Source organism: Salvelinus namaycush, chromosome 3, assembly GCF_016432855.1.
Source record: "Salvelinus namaycush isolate Seneca chromosome 3, SaNama_1.0, whole genome shotgun sequence".
Taxonomy (NCBI): Eukaryota; Metazoa; Chordata; class Actinopteri; order Salmoniformes; family Salmonidae; genus Salvelinus; species Salvelinus namaycush.
Genome location: NC_052309.1, coordinates 24,087,580 through 24,107,007, shown reverse-complemented (window position 1 = coordinate 24,107,007; position 19,428 = coordinate 24,087,580). Strand labels below are relative to the sequence as shown.

General features: G+C 43.1%; 1 protein-coding gene across 1 annotated transcript in view; it reads right to left on the bottom strand.

Moving 5' to 3' along the window:
- Nucleotides 1–19,428, bottom strand: part of LOC120044278 (teneurin-1-like) — a 194,799-nt gene that overhangs the window by 16,834 nt on the left and 158,537 nt on the right. The window contains exon 22 of the mRNA XM_038988885.1: nucleotides 9,593–9,747. Coding sequence (XP_038844813.1) covers nucleotides 9,593–9,747 — 155 coding nt within the window. The remainder of the gene's footprint in view (nucleotides 1–9,592; nucleotides 9,748–19,428) is intronic.

The window sequence follows — 19,428 nt, the reverse complement described above, 5'->3', positions numbered from 1 at the left end:
CCACGCACCAGGCTTCCAGTGCATCTCCAGAGCCCTGTTCCTCCTCCCCGCACTCGCCCTGAGGTGCGTGCCCTCAGCCCGGTACCTCCAGTTCCGGCACCACGCACCAGGCCTACTGTGCGCCTCAGCAGGTCAGAGTCGGCCGTCTGCTCAACGCCGCCTGCACTGCCTGTCTGCCCAGCGCCGTCTGAGCCATCCGTCTGCCCAGCGCCGTCTGAGCTGCCTGCCTGCCCAGCGCCGTCTGAGCCATCTGTCTGCCCAGCGCCGTCTGAGCCATCTGTCTGCCCAGCGCCGTCTGAGCCATCCGTCTGCCCAGCGCCGTCTGAGCCATCCGTCTGCCCAGCGCCATCTGAGTCATCCATCTGCCACGAGCCATTAGAGCCGCCCGTCTGTCCCGAGCCATTAGAGCCGTCCGTCAGTCAGGAGCCGCTAGAGCCGTCCGTCAGTCAGGAGCTGCCAGAGACGCCAGCCAGTCAGGAGCTGCCAGAGACGCCAGCCAGTCAGGAGCTGCCAGAGACGCCAGCCAGTCAGGAGCTGCCAGAGACGCCAGCCAGTCAGGAGCTGCCAGAGACGCCAGCCAGTCAGGAGCTGCCAGAGACGCCAGCCAGTCAGGAGCTGCCAGAGCTGCCCTACAGTCATGAGCTGCCCTACAGTCATGAGCTGCCCTACAGTCATGAGCTGCCCTCCAGTCATGAGCTGCCCTCCAGTCATGAGCTGCCCTACAGTCATGAGCTGCCCTACAGTCCGGAGCTGCCCTACAGTCCGGAGCTGCCACTCAGTCCGGAGCTGCCACTCAGTCCGGAGCTGCCACTCAGTCCGGAGCTGCCATTAGTCCGGAGTTGCCCCTCTGTCCTGAGCTACCTCTCTGTCCTGAGCTACCTCTCTGTCCTGAGCTACCTCTCTGTCCTGAGCTACCTCTCTGTCCTGAGCTACCTCTCTGTCCTGAGCTACCTCCTAAATCATGTGGGGGCCTTGGGGAGGATTCTTAGGCCAAGGTCGTGGGCGAGGGTCGCCACTCAAAGGACGCTAAGGAGGGGGACAAAGACAGTGGTGGAATGGTGTCCTCGTCCTGCGCCGGAGCCGCCACCGCGGACAGATGCCCACCCAGACCCTCCCCTTGAGTTTTAGGGGTGCGCCCGGAGTTCGCACCTTGAGGGGGGGGTTCTGTCACGTTCCTGACCTGTTTTCTGTTGTTTTGTATGTGTTTAGTTGGTCAGGACGTGAGCTGGGTGGGAATTCTATGTTGTGTGTCTAGTTTGTCTGTTTCTATGTCCAGCCTAATATGGTTCTCAATCAGAGGCAGATGGTAATCGTTGTCCCTGATTGAGAATCATATATAGGAGGCTTGTTTTGTGTTGGGATTTTGTGGGTGTTTGTTTCCTGTCTCTGTGATTGTCTGCACCAGATAGGTCTGTGTCGGTTTTTGCACATTTGTTATTTTGTATTGTTGTTTGTAGTGTTTTACTTGTTCTTTATTAAACATGTTTAACACTAGCCGCGCTGCACTTTGGTCCTCTCCTTCACCCCTGGAAGAAAACCGTTACAGGAGGAGAGGGAGACAGCCAGCTCACAAATGAGCATCTTGAGGATGAAGTTGCTTGGAATAATTTCACTGCATAATAAATCAGCGTAAAAGGCATTCAGAAAACCAACAAAATGAAAGCCAGGAACACAAAGCCTGAAATATGGACAGTAAAAAAAAATCTTTCATGCAAGATATTATCTGAATTGCAAACATTTAATTTAATGCTTCATCCTGCTGCTTCTCATACGACTGAGCAGTTGACAAATGTCTATGGGAATAATAGGCAGTGTCAATGACTGGCTTATTGTGATGCAAAATAGGGTATACAGTATCCTCCTATATGAAGGTTTAATTGAGACGTTATATACAGTATGCAAAGTCCCTGTAGCCTCTCTACAGCATCAGCCTCAGAAAATGCAAATGCTCTGGAGAAAACCCACACCCATAATGATGTTATATAGTTATGTATCTTTTCATGAGCACTTTGATGGGTTCATCAGCACGTGATCCAGTCCAGTGATGCGCATGGATAATCTTTCTAAAGAAGCAAATCTGTGCATAAGAGGGGAATTGCACGCTTCTTATGTGATAAGCCCTTATGGGGGCACAGCAGTTAATTTCCTGTTGCCTATTCAGAGCTGTAAGACCCACTCAGATGCGGGTCAATGTGCTGTGTTGCTGTGAAGAAGAGAGAAGGGGAGAGAGATGGAGAGAGAAAGAGTAGAGTGAGAGAGAGAGAGAAAAGGAGGGAAAGAGATAGAAGGGGGACAGAGAGGAAGGGAGAGGGGTAGAAAGAGAGAGGGATAAAGAGAGAGGTAAAGCGAGAGAGAGGGTCTGTAGAGAGTGACTGTAATGCAGTGGTCCCAAAACTTTTGTGAGCCAAGATCACTGAGTCAAAATGAAGGGCTGTGATTTACCTCTACGATTTTTTATATTTTTTAAACATGACTTAAAAAACGTAAACCTATGCAAAACAGTTTGCAGCAATGAGGTGTGTAGTAGGCTATATATAAGTCTGCTGCCTCAGTTTGTATGATGGCAATTTGCATATACTCCAGAATGTTATGAAGAGGGATCAGATGAATTGCAATTAATTGCAAAGTCCCTCTTTGCCATGCAAATTAACTGAATCCCAAAAAAACATTTCCACTGCATTTCAGCCCTGCCACAAAAGGACCAGCTGACATCATGTCAGTGATTCTCTCGTTAACACAGGTGTGAGTGTTGACGAGGATAAGGCTGGAGATCACTGTCATGCTGATTGAGTTCGAATAACAGACTGAAAGCTTAAAAAGGAAGGTGGTGCTTGGAGTCATTGTTCTTCCTCTGTCAACCATGGTTACCTGCAAGGAAACACATGCCGTCATCATTGCTTTGCACAAAAAGGGCTTCACAGACAAGGATATTGCTGCCAGTAAGATTGAACCTAAATCAACCATTTATCAGATCATCAAGAACTTCAAGGAGAGCAGTTCAATTGTTGTGAAGAAGGCTTCAGGGCGCCCAAGAAAGTCCAGCAAGCGCCAGGACCGTCTCCTAAAGTTGATTCAGCTGCGGGATCGGGACACCACCAGTACAGAGCTTGCTCAGGAATGGCAGCAGGCAGGTGTGAGTGCATCTGTACGCACAGTGAGGCGAAGACTTTTGGAGGATGGCCTGGTGTCAAGAATGGCAGCAAAGAAGCCACTTCTCTCCAGGAAAAACATCAGGGACAGACTGGAAGCACAAGCATTTCGCTACACTTGCATTAACATCTGCTAACCATGTGTATGTGACAAAATACAATTTGATTTGATTTCACTGATATTCTGCAAAAGGTACAGGGATTGGACTGCTGAGGACTGGGGTAAAGTCATTTTCTCTGATGAATCCCCTTTCCGATTGTTTGGGCTGCCATCAGTCAGGATGTGGCCCAGAAGTTAATTGACAGCATGCCAGGGCGGATTGCAGAGATCTTGAAAAAGAAGGGTCAACACTGCAAATATTGACTCTTTGCATCAACTTCATGTAATTGTCAATAAAAGCCTTTGACACTTATGAAACGCTTGTAATTATACTTCAGTGTTCCATAGTAACATCTGACAAAAATATTTAAAGACACTGAAGCCACAAACTTTGTGAAAATTGATATTTGTGTCATTCTCAAAACTTTTGACCAAGACTGTACTTTGTGCATGACACAAGTCATTTTTCCAACAATCGTTTACAGACAGATTATTTCACTTATAATTCACTGTATCACAATTCACGTGGGTCAGAAGTTTACATACTTTAGATTGACTGTGCCTTTAAACAGCTTGGAAAATTCCAGAAAATTATGTCATGGCTTTAGAAGCTTCTGATAGGCTAATTGACATTATTTGAGTCAATTGGAGGTGTACCTGTGGATGTATTTCAAGGCCTATCTTCAAACTCATTGCCTCTTTGCTTGACATCATGGGAAAATCAAAAGAAATCAGTCAAGACCTCAGAAAAAAATGGTAGACCTCCACAAGTCTGGTTCATGCTTGGGAGCAATTTCTAAATGCCTGAAGATACCACGTTCATCTGTACAAACAATAGTACGCAAGTATAAACACCATGGGACCACGCAGCCGTCATACCGCTCAGGAAGGAGACGCGTTCTGTCTCCAAGAGATGAACGTACTTTGGTGCGAAAAGTGCAAATCAATCCCAGAACAACAGCAAAGGACCTTGTGAAGATGCTGGAGGAAACAGGTACAAAAGTATCTATATCCACAGTAAAACGAGTCCTATATCGACATAACCTGAAGGCCACTCAGCAAGGAAGAAGCCACTGCTCCAAAACCGCCATAAAAAAGCCAGACTACGGTTTGCAACTGCACATGGGGACAAAATGTGTACTTTTTGGAGAAATGTCCTCTGGTCTGATGAAACAAAAATAGAACTGTTTGGCCTTAATGACCATTGTTATGTTTGGAGGAAAAAAGGGGGAGGCTTGCAAGCCGAAGAACACCATCCCAACCGTGAAGCACGGCGGTGGCAGCATCATGTTGTGGGGGTGCTTTGCTGCAGGAGGGACTGGTGCACTTCACAAAATAGATGGCATCATGAGAAAGTAAAATTATGTGGATATATTGAAGCAACATCTCAAGACATCAGTCAGGAAGTTAAAGCTTGGTCGCAAATGGGTCTTCCAAATGGACAATGACCCCAAGCATACTTCCAAAGTTGTGGCAAAATGGCTTAAGGACAACAAAGTCAAGGTATTGGAGTGGCCATCACAAAGCCCTGACCTCAATTCCATAGAATTGTGGGAAGAACTGAAAAAGCGTGTGCGAGCAAGGAGGGCTACAAACCTGACTCAGTTACACCAGCTCTGTCAGGAGGAATGGGCCAAAATTCACCCAACTTATTGTGGGAAGCTTGTGGAAGGCTACAATTTAAAGGCAATGATACCAAATACTAATTGAGTGTATGTAAACTTCTGACCCATTGACAATGTTCAATACAACTATTTTCCTTAGATCATTAAAACTATCCATAATACATATCAAGACTAGTATAAGTGATTAGGCAAACCTACATACTACTATTATTCTGACATTTCACATTCTTAAAATAAATTGCTGATCCTAGCTGACCAAAGACAGGGAATTTTTACTCGGATTAAATGTCAAGAATGGTAAAAACTGAGTTTAAATGTATTTGGCTAAGGTGTATGTAAACTTCCAACTTCAACTGTAAATAACATGCTTTCTTAATTTTACTGGACTGATTGTCCTGCATCTGATATTCAGTCTCTGATATTCAGTCTCATCCTCCACCGTCGTACCGTCCCTCAGCTAAGATTAACCTAAAAGGGGACACCGTCTTCGAGCTGACGGCGAAACCGAGTCACCAAGTAGGTGGAGTTTGTACTTCAGCCTGCAATTCTGGGCAAGCATCCCATTGGTTCCTCTATGAATGCCCCCGCCTCGAGCACTACATGCTTGTGACACTTTTGAATGTGGGTCAAAAGGGAAATAAAAGTATAATCTCAGTTATTTTGTCCCCGCCTACCGGAGTCCTCCTTGCTAGCTAGCGGGAGCGGCACCGGTAGACAGTGTCATTCGCCTGCTGAACACCTGCCCTCACCGTCGTTAACAGAACTGTGGGAAAACAGTGCAAGGCTTTATCATTGTTTTTTTATAGAAATGTTTTCCGATCGACTAGGAATGCCCTGGAGATCAACCACTAGTCCCTTTGGTGACCACTGCTGTAGGGCATATCTCTGCAGCCCTCTCTGAAGGTTAGCCAGCCTCAGCATTTGTACAACTTTTGGTGAGAACTTAATAAAGGTCAGTGTGTGAATTACAGGGGAGCCAGGGGGGTGCTCAGCTTCCCTGAATGAGACTTTGGGGGGAGTCTCTAAATAATTCTAATTTAACCATCTCCTATTTGTTTAAAATGCAGTGGTTAATATGTTTTACAGTGGTAAATATTAAAATAAAGCTTCCAAATGAAACAAACACATCTCTGTCAGTGTTTAAACAATGTATTTATTTGTGGTAGTGCTGTTCACTCCAGGCAGATCACCTGTGTTACAAGTCAGTATTCAACGTCCATCCATGTCTGAGGACATTGGGAGATGACGTGGAAACCGGCCACTAGGGGGAACAGTGAGCGTTGTTACCTTCAAGTAGGTTTCAGTTTTTGCTACGGTGTTGTGGATGGGCGTAAGCATCTGCCTCTGGTTCCAAAGGCTGCATGTTCGAATCCAGCGACAGAAAGTTGTTTTTGATATTTATGTTTTAAGCCTATCCCAAACCTTAACCATTCGGAGTTAATGCCTAAACTTAACCCTAACCTTAAAAATGTGGAATTAATGCCTAAACTTAATGCTTTGAAGATTTGGAACAACTTAGAAATTTGACGTTTGAGAAACATGGATGAACGTCTAATTCTGACGTGAGACTGTGAGAGCTGGTTGGTCCACTCGGTAGTGCTGAATTTCGGCCTCAGCTGAGCTCCGTTACACATAGAATTTCCTTTGTACTTCCTCAATTTTGCCATTTGTTTGCCATTTGTTTCCTTGACAAAAAATAGCCTTCATTCCAATGCATTAGATTTATCTGTTGAGTCATCATTGTTTGCTTTTGTCAGTCAGCTGTTTAGAACGCTCATTGCATTGTTTTCCAGGTGCGCGCGGGTACTGGTGTTCTCCGGCGCCATCTGTGGCCAGAAGTAGTGGACCATTTATGTAGCTTTATTATTTTCTATTAATGTTTATTTTCTTTCCTGGATCAGCTGAGGATGGTCGACAATTTCACGAGACATCTAGCCTACAGCTAAACACCAATGCGCATCCAATCCATCCAACAAGAACACTTTTTGATGTTTTGTAACAGATGTCTATTTCGATTCATCAAATGGCGCGAGTGTACAGTGCATTCAGAAAGTATTCAGACCCCTTGACTTTTCCCACATTTTCTTACGTTACAGCCTTATTCTAAAATGTATTAAATAATTGTTTTCCTTCATCAATCTACACACAATACCCCAGTGTGTGTACCCCAGTACATTTTTTCAAATGTATTACAAAAAACCCCCCGGAAATATCACATTTACATAATTATTCAGACCCTTAACTCAGTACTTTGTTGAAGCACCTTTGGCAGCGATTACAGCCTTGAGTCTTCTTGGGTATGACGCTATGTATTTGTGGGGAGTTTCTCCCATTCTTCTCTGCCGATCCTCTCAAGCTCTGTCAGGTTGGATGGGGAGCATCGCTGCACAGCTATTTTACGGCCTCTCCAGAGATGTTTGATCGGGTTCAAATCCAGACTCTGGCTGAAGCACCCAAGGACATTCAGAGACTTGTCACGAAGTCACTCCCGCGTTGTCTTGGCTGTGTGCTTAGGGTCGTTGTCCTGTTGGAAGGTGAACCATCGCCCCAGTCTGAGGTCCTGAGTGCTCTGGAGCAGGTTTTCATCAAGGATCTCTCTGTACTTTGCTCTGTTCATCTTTCCCTTGATACTGACTTGTCTTCCAGTCCCTGCCGCTGAAAAACAATTCCCACATCATGATGCTGCCACCACCATGCTTCACCGTAGGGATGGTTCCAGATTTCCTCCAGACGTGACGCTTGGCATTCAGGCCAAAGAGTTCAATCTTGGTTTCATCAGACCAGAGAATCTTGTTTCTCATGGTCTGAGAGTCCTTTAGGTGCCTTTTGGAAAACTCCAAGCAGACTGTGATGTGCCTTTTACTGAGGAGTGGCTTCCGTCTGGGCACTTTACCATAAAAGCCTGATTGGTGAAGTGCTGCAGAGATGGTTGTCCTTCTGGAAGGTTCTCCCATCTCCACAGAGGCACTCTGGAACTCTGTCAGAATGACCATATCGGTTCTTGGTCACCTCCCTGACCAAGGCCCTTCTCCTCCAATTAAATGTTTTATTTAACCTTAAGTTAACTAGGCAAGTCAGTTAAGAACAAATTCTTATTTACAATGACTGCCGACCCCGGCCAAACCCCAACGACGCTGGGCACCACCCTATGGGACTCCCAATTACGGCCAGTTGTGATACAGCCTGGAATCGAACCAGGGTCTGTAGTGACGTCTCTAGCACTGAGATGCAGTGCCGTAGACCGCTGTGCCACTTGGGAGCCCGATTGCTCTGCTTGGCTGGGTGGTCAGCTCTAGGAAGAGTCTTGGTAGTTCCAAACTTCTCCCATTTAAACTTATGATGGATGCCAATGTGTGCTTGGGGACCTTCAATGCTGCAGAAAGTGTTGGTACCCTTCCCCAGATCCGTGCCTCGATGCAATCCTGTCTCGGAGCTCTACAGAGAATTCGTTCGACCTCATGGCTTGGTTTTTGCTCTGACATCCACTGTCAACTGTGGGACCTTATATAGAGAGGTGTGTGCTTTTCCAAATCATGTCCAATCAATTGAATTCACCACAGGTGGACTCCAATCAAGTTGTAAAAACAGTTCAAGGATGATCAATGGAAACAGGATGCACCTGAGCTCAATTTCGAGTCTCATAGCAAAGGGTCTGAATACTTATGCAAACAAGGTATTTCTGTTTTTTATTTTTAAGATATTTGCAAACATTTCTAAAAACCTCTTTTCGCTTTGTCATTATGGGGTATTGTGTGTAGATTTATTAGGATATGTTTTTATTTCATCCATCAACGTAGCAAAATGTGGAAAAAGTCAAGGGGTCTGAATATTTTCCGAATGCACTGTACATGCAGTTTGGATGCTGGAATTATTTTGGAGTGGACAATCATGCAGAGGAAGCCTACTTTTTTAAGTGATTTGTTTGACAATCAGATTAAATGACTGGTTGTGTTCATGCCTCATTAAAAGGTAATGAATTTTTACCTTTATTATAGGCCCGCTAAAAAAATTCCGTACACACGCTGACCCCTTGAATGTCATGGTGTAGCCTAATTTGCACTCTGATAAAGATGGTTTCCTATGGCAAGGTCTGAGGGCTGAGAATAATTGCTCTCTGAGTCAGGGTGCATCCCGTGCCCTATCTGGGCCTCAGTTGCTCATGAGAGCAGGGACAGGAGCAAGAATAAAACTCTCCATTGAGAGGGAGCATTCAGCCGCTAAGGCCAGTTAATCATGGCGGGAACATCTCAAAGGAAATTTCATTCTCGATATCAGGCCTCTCCATTTTTATAGGTCGGATAGATAAAAGATCTGTCTTTACTTGTTTTTTTTTTCTTCTCTTGGACATTATTGTCTCATTGCTCATCGCTAATATCAGTTTTAATGCTTTGCTGCATTACTTATTGATGACTTAACTGTGCTACTTATATATGACTGTGTATAGATTAAAAGGGAATTGTTGCATGATAAGGTCCTTGGAACCAGAGGATGATATCAATCATAGATAAGGGGTCAATAATTGCTTTTGAAATACTTTTCTGTCCGTTCAGTCTGCCCGTACTGCTCTATGTAAATGCAAGGCTTGGGATACTATACATTCCTAGCTCTGTGTGTGTGTGTGTGTGTGTGTGTGTGTGTGTGTGTGCGTGCGTGCGTGCGTGCGTGCGTGCGTGCGTGCGTGCGTGCGTGCGTGCGTGTGGGCCGTCTAGTCATCTTACCTGTGAAATATCCATGCGGGCGTCACAACTTAATGGCTGAGTGGAAGTCAGGCCATTGGAACCAATGAAAGTTGATATCATTCCTTTTCCATTGATCTTGCGAATCATGGTTCCATCAACAAAGTAGACTAATCCTTGCTTGTCCACTGCAATCCCTGTTGAAGGGGAAGGAGAGACAATTCATTAGCGCACAGCTCAGTATCAAAGAAACAGCAGTAACACTTTGTTGTCATAGATGTGATTATTCTGACAATATTATAAGCTTGACATTACATGTGATGACACTTTATGACAACATTCACCAGACTTTGACATTATGGAAGAGACCAGTCTTGCGATACAGGCTGTTTATAACAATCAAATAGGCATATTATTACTGAACTACCTTCAAAGGGAGAGAATGAAATGCTGTATGTCATCTTTATACACCCATTCATTCCTTATTGGACAATATGCCTATACTGTAGCCTACAGTAGACAACAGTGAGTCTGAAGCATGTTTGTTCAAAAATAGTGAATTATGAACTAAAATCCTTCAAAGAGCAGCGGGACCAAGATGGTATTGAAACAGAGCTCCCATTAAGGAGTAACAGATTGCAACAGCAGTCTATTCGCTCTCTCATCACATTGTTATGGTGAACAGCCTGGCTCCATGGTGGAGTGAGTGACTACTTTTATCCCTGTCATCAGTCCCCTTCTCCCCACAGAGATGTGTGCTGCATGATAATAATAGCCAATTAATTTAATCAAGTGTCTGGGTATTATTTGATGAGATTTGCAATGCAAGTTGGGAGTCTTTAGAGCTCACAAAGCAATGCAGATTCCAGATCACATGCTGCTGGCTGCCGCATTCCTCCAACACTCTCCAATCCCAATGAATGAGGCAGCTTTAATCGTCTTAGAGGAGCTTACATCCTTAAAACCAATTCTGAAATTTAAGTTTGAAAAGGTTCAAGGCAACAATTTGGCTAGTTGCAGCATGCATTGAGCAGCATCCTCTGTAATTGTGTTAATTGAAAAATATGACAAAATAGTCAACACAACAGAGTCCCTTCTCTGCAAAAAAAATATGTGGTCAAAGTCAAATGTTAATAAAAAAGTATACTCTTTTGAGGTTTCAAATGGTGTTACGAATTTAACGTTTTTAACACACTGACCATTGAAACAAATGTTCTATAAGTTTGGTAAAAGACCAAAGCCATATTATGGCAAGAACAGCTCAAATAAGTAAAGAGAAAAGACAGTCCATCATTACTTTAAGGCATGAAGGTCAGTCAATCCAGAAAGTTTCTTCAAGTGCAGTCGCAAATACCATCAGGCACTATGATGAAACTGGCTCTCATGAGGACTGCCACAGGAAAGGAAGACCCAGAGTTACCTCTGCTGCAGAGGATAAGTTCATTAGAGTTACCAGCCTCAGAAATTGCAGCCCAAATAAATGCTTCACAGAGTTCAAGTAACAGACACATCTCAACATCAACTGTTCAGAGAAGACTGCTTGAATCAGGCCTTCATGGTCGAATTGCTGCAAAGAAACCACTACTAAAGGAAGCCAATAAGAAGAGACTTGCTTGGGCCAAGAAACATGAGCAATGGCCATTAGACCGGTGTAAATCTGTACTTTGGTCTGATGAGTCCAAATTGGAGATTTTTGTTTCTAACTGCCGTGTCTTTGTGAAACACAGAGTAGGAGAACGGATGATCTCCGCATGTGTGGTTCCCACCGTGAAGCATGGAGGAGGAGGTGTGATGGTGCTTTGCTGGTGACACTGTCTGTGATTTATTTAGAATTCAAGGCACACTTTACCAGCATGGCTACCACAGCATTCTGCAGCAATACGCCATCCCATCTGGTTTGCGCTTAGTGGGACTATAATTTGTTTTTCAACAGAACAACGACCCAACACACCTCCAGGCTGTGTAAGGGCTATTTGACCAAGAAGGAGTGATGGAGTGCTGCATCAGATGACCTGGCCTCCACATAAAATAAAAAAATGTATTTAACGAGGCAAGTCAGTTAAGAACAAATTCTTATTTACAATGACGGCCTACCCCGGCCAAAACAATCACCCGACCTCAACCCAATTGAGATGATTTGGGATGAGTTGGACCACAGAGTGAAGGAAAAGCAGCCAACAAGTGCTCAGCATATGTGGGAACTCCTTCAAGACTGTTGGAAAAGCACTCCTCATGAAGCTGGTTGAGAGAATGCCGAGAGTGTGCCGGTCATCAAGGCTACTTTTAATAATATAACATATATTTGGATTTGTTTAACACTTTTTTGGTTACTCCATGATTCCATATGTGTTATTTCATAGTTTTAATTTAAAAAAAAGCCTTGAATAAGTAGGTGTCTCCAAACTTTTGACTGGTACTGTATGTGCAGGTTTTCAACTAAGACCATCGATGTAGGCTTGGGAGCTGAAAAGAACAGCTGTGACATACAACAGCCAAATACCTAGTCAGTTGTACGACTGAATGCATTCAACTGAAATGTGTCTTACACATTTAACCCAACCCCTCTGAATCAGAGAGGTGCAGGGAGCTGCTATAATTGACATCCACATCTTTGGTGCCCAGGGAACAGTGGGTTAACTGCATTGCTCAGGGGTAGAACAACAGATTTTTCCTTGTCACCTCAGGGATTTGATCCATCAACCTTTCGGTTGCTGGCCCAATGCTCTAACCACTAGGCTACCTGACACCCCTACTCCAGTACAATGGTTGTGCATTTCATGTGTATCAGGAATGCACAAGTATGAGGTACAGCACAGTAAATGGATTGCCTTGGCATGGAGAGCCTATAGAATGGACTTCTTTACTATGTTCGTGTGAACAACCTGACAAAACAATTCTGCCATGAATCCTTGTACCACTCAAGGTCAGGTTGAGATATCCTGTTTGAGTCAGGCACTTAGTAAGCCTGGTGGTTAGAACGACACATTTTTACCTTGTCATCTCGGGGATTCGATCCAGCAACCTTTCGGTTACTGGCGCAACAGTCTAACCACTAGGCTACCTGCCGCCCCTACCACCCAAGGTCAGGTTGAGATATCCTGTTTGAGTCAGGCACTTAGTAAGCCTGGTGGGCCGAAAGGCATCATGTTGGCTGCTTCTCTGGGACTGGGACTAGCCTTGAACCTATTGGTTTTGTGTCCAGGTCCACACAGTGTTTACATCAGGGCTGGCCAGCCAACTCCTCCAGGGGCGCTGTCTGTCTGCTGCCAGTTATCTCTCATTTAGACTCTGGTCAGGGCCTGAGACGCCAGGTGAGTGGATTCACTCCTCTGACCAATCAATGATGAAACCAACAAATTAAAAGTAATTTCTTTCAACAGTGAAATAAGATGAACCTGAAATCCTACAGATGCTGTGTGTGTTTAGGCTTTCCTGGAAAATGTTAACTATCTATTTCAGCAGTCTGAACAAACTCTACAGTTGACAACATTATATCCTCAAATTTAAAGGCTCATTTAGTTTAAGACACAGAGATACTGCAGAGGATATTTTTAACTGATTGCCAGACATGTTTCCATGAATAGTAGAACTCTAAATGCATAATTTAAAAATCCATATATTTCAACCGAAATACTCAAGTTCGAACAACATTAGCGTCAATACTGCTTGTATAGAGACATACTGTACCTCATCATTGAGCTTAATTGCATGACATATCACCCTCATCATCTAGTTAATTATGCATGATGTGGGATGATAAGTGGTCCCGTCAAGTTGTCACTAGTTAACACAGCCACAAAGTCATAATTATGGCTAAACCCTGCCCATTTCAACAATTTCACTTCTTAACATTGGATTTTAAACCTAACCTAAACCACACTGCTAACCTTATGCCTAACCCCAACCTTAAATTAATACCAAAAATATAATCTGACTTTAAGGCTGTGTCATCTAGTAGAAACGCAAATAACAGAGAGCGTACCGAAATAGAGAGCAGAGCAGAAACCCCCATTGTACATTTTAACTCATCTTAGTTTGATCTAATTAAAATTCCAAAATACAAAACAGCTTAATGTAAATGCAAGTATCTGTGACCTTGGGGGTGAAGCTGTTAATACGCTGGGCAACATGTTTACTTCAAATACAATTTTATTTGTCACATGCGCTGAATACAACGGGTGTAGTCTTTATTGTGAAATGCTTGCTTACGAGCTCTTCCCAACAATGCAGAGTTTTAAAAAGAAAAATAGTAACACGAGTAACACAAAATACACAAGAATGGAGCTATATACATGGAGTACCAGAACCTAATCAATGTGCAGCTATATACAGTGAGTACCAGTACCAGATCAATGTGCAGCTATATACAGTGAGTACCAGTACCAGATCAATGTGCAGCTATATACAGTGAGTACCAGTACCAGATCAATGTGCAGCTATATACAGTGAGTACCAGTACCAGATCAATGTGCAGCGGTACAAGGTAGTTGAGGTAGATATTTACATGAAGGCAGGGTAAAGTGACTAGGCATCAGGATAGATGATAGTAATAAGAGTAGAATAAAAAACAGAGTAGCAGCAGCATATGATGAGTGTAAAAGTGTGTGTGTATGTGTGCGTGAGTGTATGTGTGTTCGTTTGTATGTAATGCATGTGAATGTGTGTGGGTATTGTGTGAGAGTGTCAGTGTAGTGTGAGTGTGTATGTACAGTGCCATCAGAAAGTATTCACAACTCCTGAATTTTTCCACATTTTGTTGTGTTACAGTCTGAATTTAAAATTGATTACATTTAGATTTTTTGTCACTGACCTACACACAATACCCCATAATGTCAAAGTGGAATTACGTTTTTTCGAAATCTTTACAAATTAATAACAAATGAAATGCTGAAATGTCTTGAGTCAATAGGTATTCAACCCCTTTTTTATGGCAAGCCTAAATAAGTTCAGGAGAGGAAGGAAACTGCACAGGGATTTCACCATGAGGCCAACAGTGACTTTAAAACAGTTACAGAGTTTAATGGCTGTGATAGGAGAAAACAGGATGGATCAAAAACATTGTAGTTACTCCACAATACTAACCTAATTGACAGAGTCAAAAGAAGGGAGCCTGTACAGAATACAAATATTCCAAAACATGCACCCTGTTGGTAACAAGGCACTAAAGTAATACTGCAGAAAATGTGGAAAGGAAATACCCTTTTGTCCTAAATACAAGTGTTTAGGGCAAATCTAATATAATCACTGAGTACCACTCTCCAAATGTTCAAGCATAGTGGTGGCTGCATCATGCTATGTGTATGCTTGTAATCGTTAAGGACTGGGGAGTTTTTCAGGATAGAAAATAAACATAATGGAGCTAAGCACAGGCAAAATCCTAGAGGAAAACCTGGTTCAGTTGGCTTTCCACCAGACACGGGGAAATTAATTCACCTTTCAGCAGGGCAATAACCAAAAACAAATCTACACTGGAGGCCAAATCTACACTGGAGTTGCTTACCAAGACAGTGAATGTTCCTGAGTGACCAAGTTACAGTTCTGACTTAAATCTACTTGAAAATCTATGGCAATACCTGGAAATGGGTGTCTAGCAATGATCAACAAACAATTTGTAATAATAATAATGGGCAAATGCTGCACAATACAGGTGTGGAAAGCTCTGAGACGTACCCAGAAAGACTTAAAAGTGTTTCTACAAAGTATTGACTCAGGGGTGTGAAAACTTATGTAAATGAGATATTTATGTATTTAATTTTCAATAAATTAGTAAAAATGTATAAACACATGTTTCACTTTGTCATTATGGGGTATTGTGTGTAGATGGGTGAGTGAAAATATATATTTAATCAATTTTGAATTCAGGCTGTAACACAACACAATGTGGAATAAGTCAAGGGGTATGAATACTTTCAGAAGGCACTATTTAGCCTTGTGAGTGTGCATAGAGTCAGTGCAAGATAGGGTCAGTGCAGATAGAGTTTGGTAACCATTTAATGAACTATTTAGGAGTCTTATGGCTATTCAGCAGTCTTATTGCTTGGGGGCAGAAGCTGTCTCGGGGCCTGTCGGTCCGAGAACCAATGCTCCGTTACTGTTTGCCGGACGGTAGCAGAATGAACAGTCTATGGCTTTGATGGCTGTAGACTTTGGCAAATTTTCAGGCCTTCCTCTGACACCGCCTGATATAAAGGTCCTGGATGGCAGGGAGCTCGGCCCCAGTGATGTTCTGTAGTGCTTTGTGGTCGAGGGTGCTGCATTTGCCATACCAAGCGGTGATGCAGCCAGTCAAGATGCTCTCGGTGGTGCAGCTGTAGAACTTTTTGAGGCCATGTTGACTACAGCTCCATCGATGTGGATGGGGGCATGCTCTCCCCTCTTTCTCCTGTAGTCCACGATCAGCTCCTTGGTCTTACTGATGTTGAGGGAGAGATTGTTGTCCTGGAACCACACTGCCAAGTCTCTGACCTCCTCCCTGTAGACTGTCTCATCGCCATCAGTGATCGTCAGTAAACTTGATGATGTTGGAGTTGTGCATGGCCAAGCAGTCGTGGGTGAACAGAGAGTACAGGTGTCGTGGAAATTCATACTGAGACGTTGTCATTTTTTCAAACAATGATCTTTATTTAATATTGATTAATTATTGTAATAATGAGACTAGTCAACCCCACAGTCTTGACTGTTGGGCAGAGTAGCCTAACCTTTACACAAATGCAGAGTTCTTTATATAGCTGACACTAAGAATGCTCAGTCATGGTTGGTTCCACCCCTCCCATGCAGAATAGGGCATTATAAGCAACTCTGAGTTCATCCTGTCGTTATCTGCACAGGGTTGTTGTCTTAACCCCAACCTGGCTTAGGTTCCCAGTTGCAAGGATGCTTTTGAGACAATGAGGGATTGTTCTACTCCTAAGCTATCTCTAGTAAAACACATTATTGTCTATGTAATGCAGTCTTTAACTAATTTGTCAGCTCAAGCCATCTCTAGTGACCATACGCCCAGATTAGCTGCAGGGAACTAGAGTGGAGACCATAAAAACACAGACACTAGTAGGACAGAAATGTCTTACTATTAGTTAAATATTAATTGTTAACCATTAATATCATATAGATCAGGTAAATATGTAATTTTTCTATCACACAGGAGTTGACTAAGCACACATGCCTGAGGGGCCCCCGTGTTGAGGGTGAGCGTGGTAGAAGTGGTTGGCTACCCTCACATGTTGGATATGAGGATTAGTTCCAGTTTTAGAGGCAGGAATGCTAGAAACGCTGGGTTGGAGCAAATCTAACCACTTCTTTTGATTTGTGTGATGCTGTTGATGGAAGTATTGACCACTACTACCTCAGGTCTTCTCCAGTTTCCACATATTGAGAGCAACTTTAGGATAACAGTAGGGGGAAGATGTTTACTGTGTCTAATATTTAAAGCTCTCTTATACTGCAGGTATATTGTTTGTGGTAGTTGCATTGCTGTAGTGTTCCCACAATATTTTTTTATATAGTCATAGTGAAATATATTCAAAGCATAATTTTAAATGCAAATATACGTTTTCTATGGTAGAAAATATATATGGAACACTGACACTGTTACATGATACCTATGCATATGAGAGGTCTAAAAGTAGGGCTAAATAGATTAATCATCCAGATATGATTAAGCCCTCTGTAAATTAATCATGTCTAGGTTACCTCATTGAATCATCGACCCCCAAACATCGGCCTGGTGAGTTAAATTCACTGCTGAACGAGAGAGACCAAATAATTTATGGCACAGACAAAAAGAATACTACTTCAGATGCCAGGAGTCCAAAGCTATTACCCTGGGTATCATGTAACATTTCACAGCACAAGCTTAGGTGGATGCCCTGGGGAAAAGGTGGGAAATAAAATGATAAATTGACCAGTCACCAGGTCTGACCCAGCGTTAATACCTCGGCCAATGTATTTAATAAAATAAAGAAGGGAAAACATTAATTTTGAGGAGAAGCTCTTGACCCTGATCTATCTCTGGTCTCTGCTGCTGGGGCAAAACGCAACATATCCAGGGCAGCCTAGCCTAGCCTGGCCAGTGCTGGTTGGAGGAAGCTGCAATGTGTCTGCCTGGGATGCCTGGATGACTGGTGCCGCTCCCTGGCTTCCACAGCCAGTTGCTTCACATCAGAGAGACTGATATGTGGGTCCTGCCTGAGCGTACGTGTGTTCACAGATGACTGCTCCTGCCACTTTCACGCATGCTTCCTCATTAAAACAGCAATGGCAGCCTCCATGCCGTCTCGCACTGATAACACGGAGTGTACACGGCCTATGCAATGATTGTACGGACAGCTCTTGTTCTCTCTGGAGAGGGCTTTCGTGTGTGGCAGCTTGATTCCTGCACCACACGGGAGGTCGATAATTGGACATATATGTTTGAGTTGAGAACTGCCACAAACGTGGTGGAAAATGCTTATGAATTTCTTTGAAACGCTGCCACATTGAAACTAAACCATGGGATCTGTGTATCTGGTATAGCTAACGCCCACCTTTGTTATTGAAAAATATTGAAATTCAGTGTGGGCTTTCAAAGGGTTTGGCATTCTTTTTGGGTGAATAAGGCTGGGGCTAAAGTGACTGGTGTTCTGAGACTGGGAAGGGAGGTACAGTATATCACCTGAAACACTACTACTACCACTACTGCTATTGTACAATGGAATACAAAGAGGCTTCTACATCTATTTCATGGCCAAGCACTCTCTCCAGCTTGAAAATGCTTAATCAATGCGCAATGTGTTGCATTTATTTTTTGTTTGTAATCGGTTCGTCACCATATTTCCAGTCAATATGAATCCACTGAAAGTGAAGTAAATCCAATGTTTGTTTAACCACATCATAGCTGCTGCTTGATAGCTGCTGCTACTGTTAGAATCAGATAAATTTCTAGCAGACACTACAGACCCTCTACACTGCATCTAAATGACATTGCATTAAGTAAACAAACAAGTAAACCAGGGATTTCAACAATTATCTTTAACACAGTGAAATCCTTCTGTAACAGTCAGTTAAATGCATTTATATCTGATATATAGTACATCTCTGGATATGATGGTATTGGTATTGAGTACTTTGTTGTCTGCTACACTATTTTTGTGGTAAGAATTTAGAGTGAGAAAACAACAACTCTCAGATTTCCGTGGGGTGAGGACCATCGACTGCTCTAAGGTCAAGAGTGTATTGATTGAAAATATATTTTAGAAGTGTGCAAATTAATTTTTGGGGGGCAAAACTTTCTAAAAGCACATTTTTTTCTGAGTAGACTATTATGAAGCATGTGGACCTGGTGTCAGGTTATCAGACATTTGAATCAGTCTGCCAATGGTCTTATCTTTCTTTAAAAGCATTTTTTCATCCTTAAGAGCCCTAGTCACTCAGTATACAATTGTTGGAAAAATCCACTTATTCTGCCCTCTTCTTGCTAAGATGCATCAAGCAACATGATCACTGGCAGTGGCGTACCGCAGTTTCTTGCCATAACCCCCCCACCCGCAAGGTCTGAGCAATTCCACACATTTCACCGTGGGGCAAATAGAAAAATGTGCAGTTTTATAGCTAATATCATGCTATTCTACACATTTTGCCATGAGGTTGAGAACATTTTTTCTGTTTTAAAGCTAATTTCATGCAATGCTACACATATGCCAAAGGGCAGGGAGAAAAATTTGCATTTTTATAGTTCATCTCATGCTATTCTACACATTTTGTAGAGGCTGAGAGAATTTTGCATTTTTAAAGATAATTTCCTGCCTGTGGGCCTCCCTGCCTTGCAGGGGTGTGTGTTACGCCAGTGATCATTGGATATGCATTATCTAATGGATAGACTTGAACTCGGTTTAAGAAGTAGC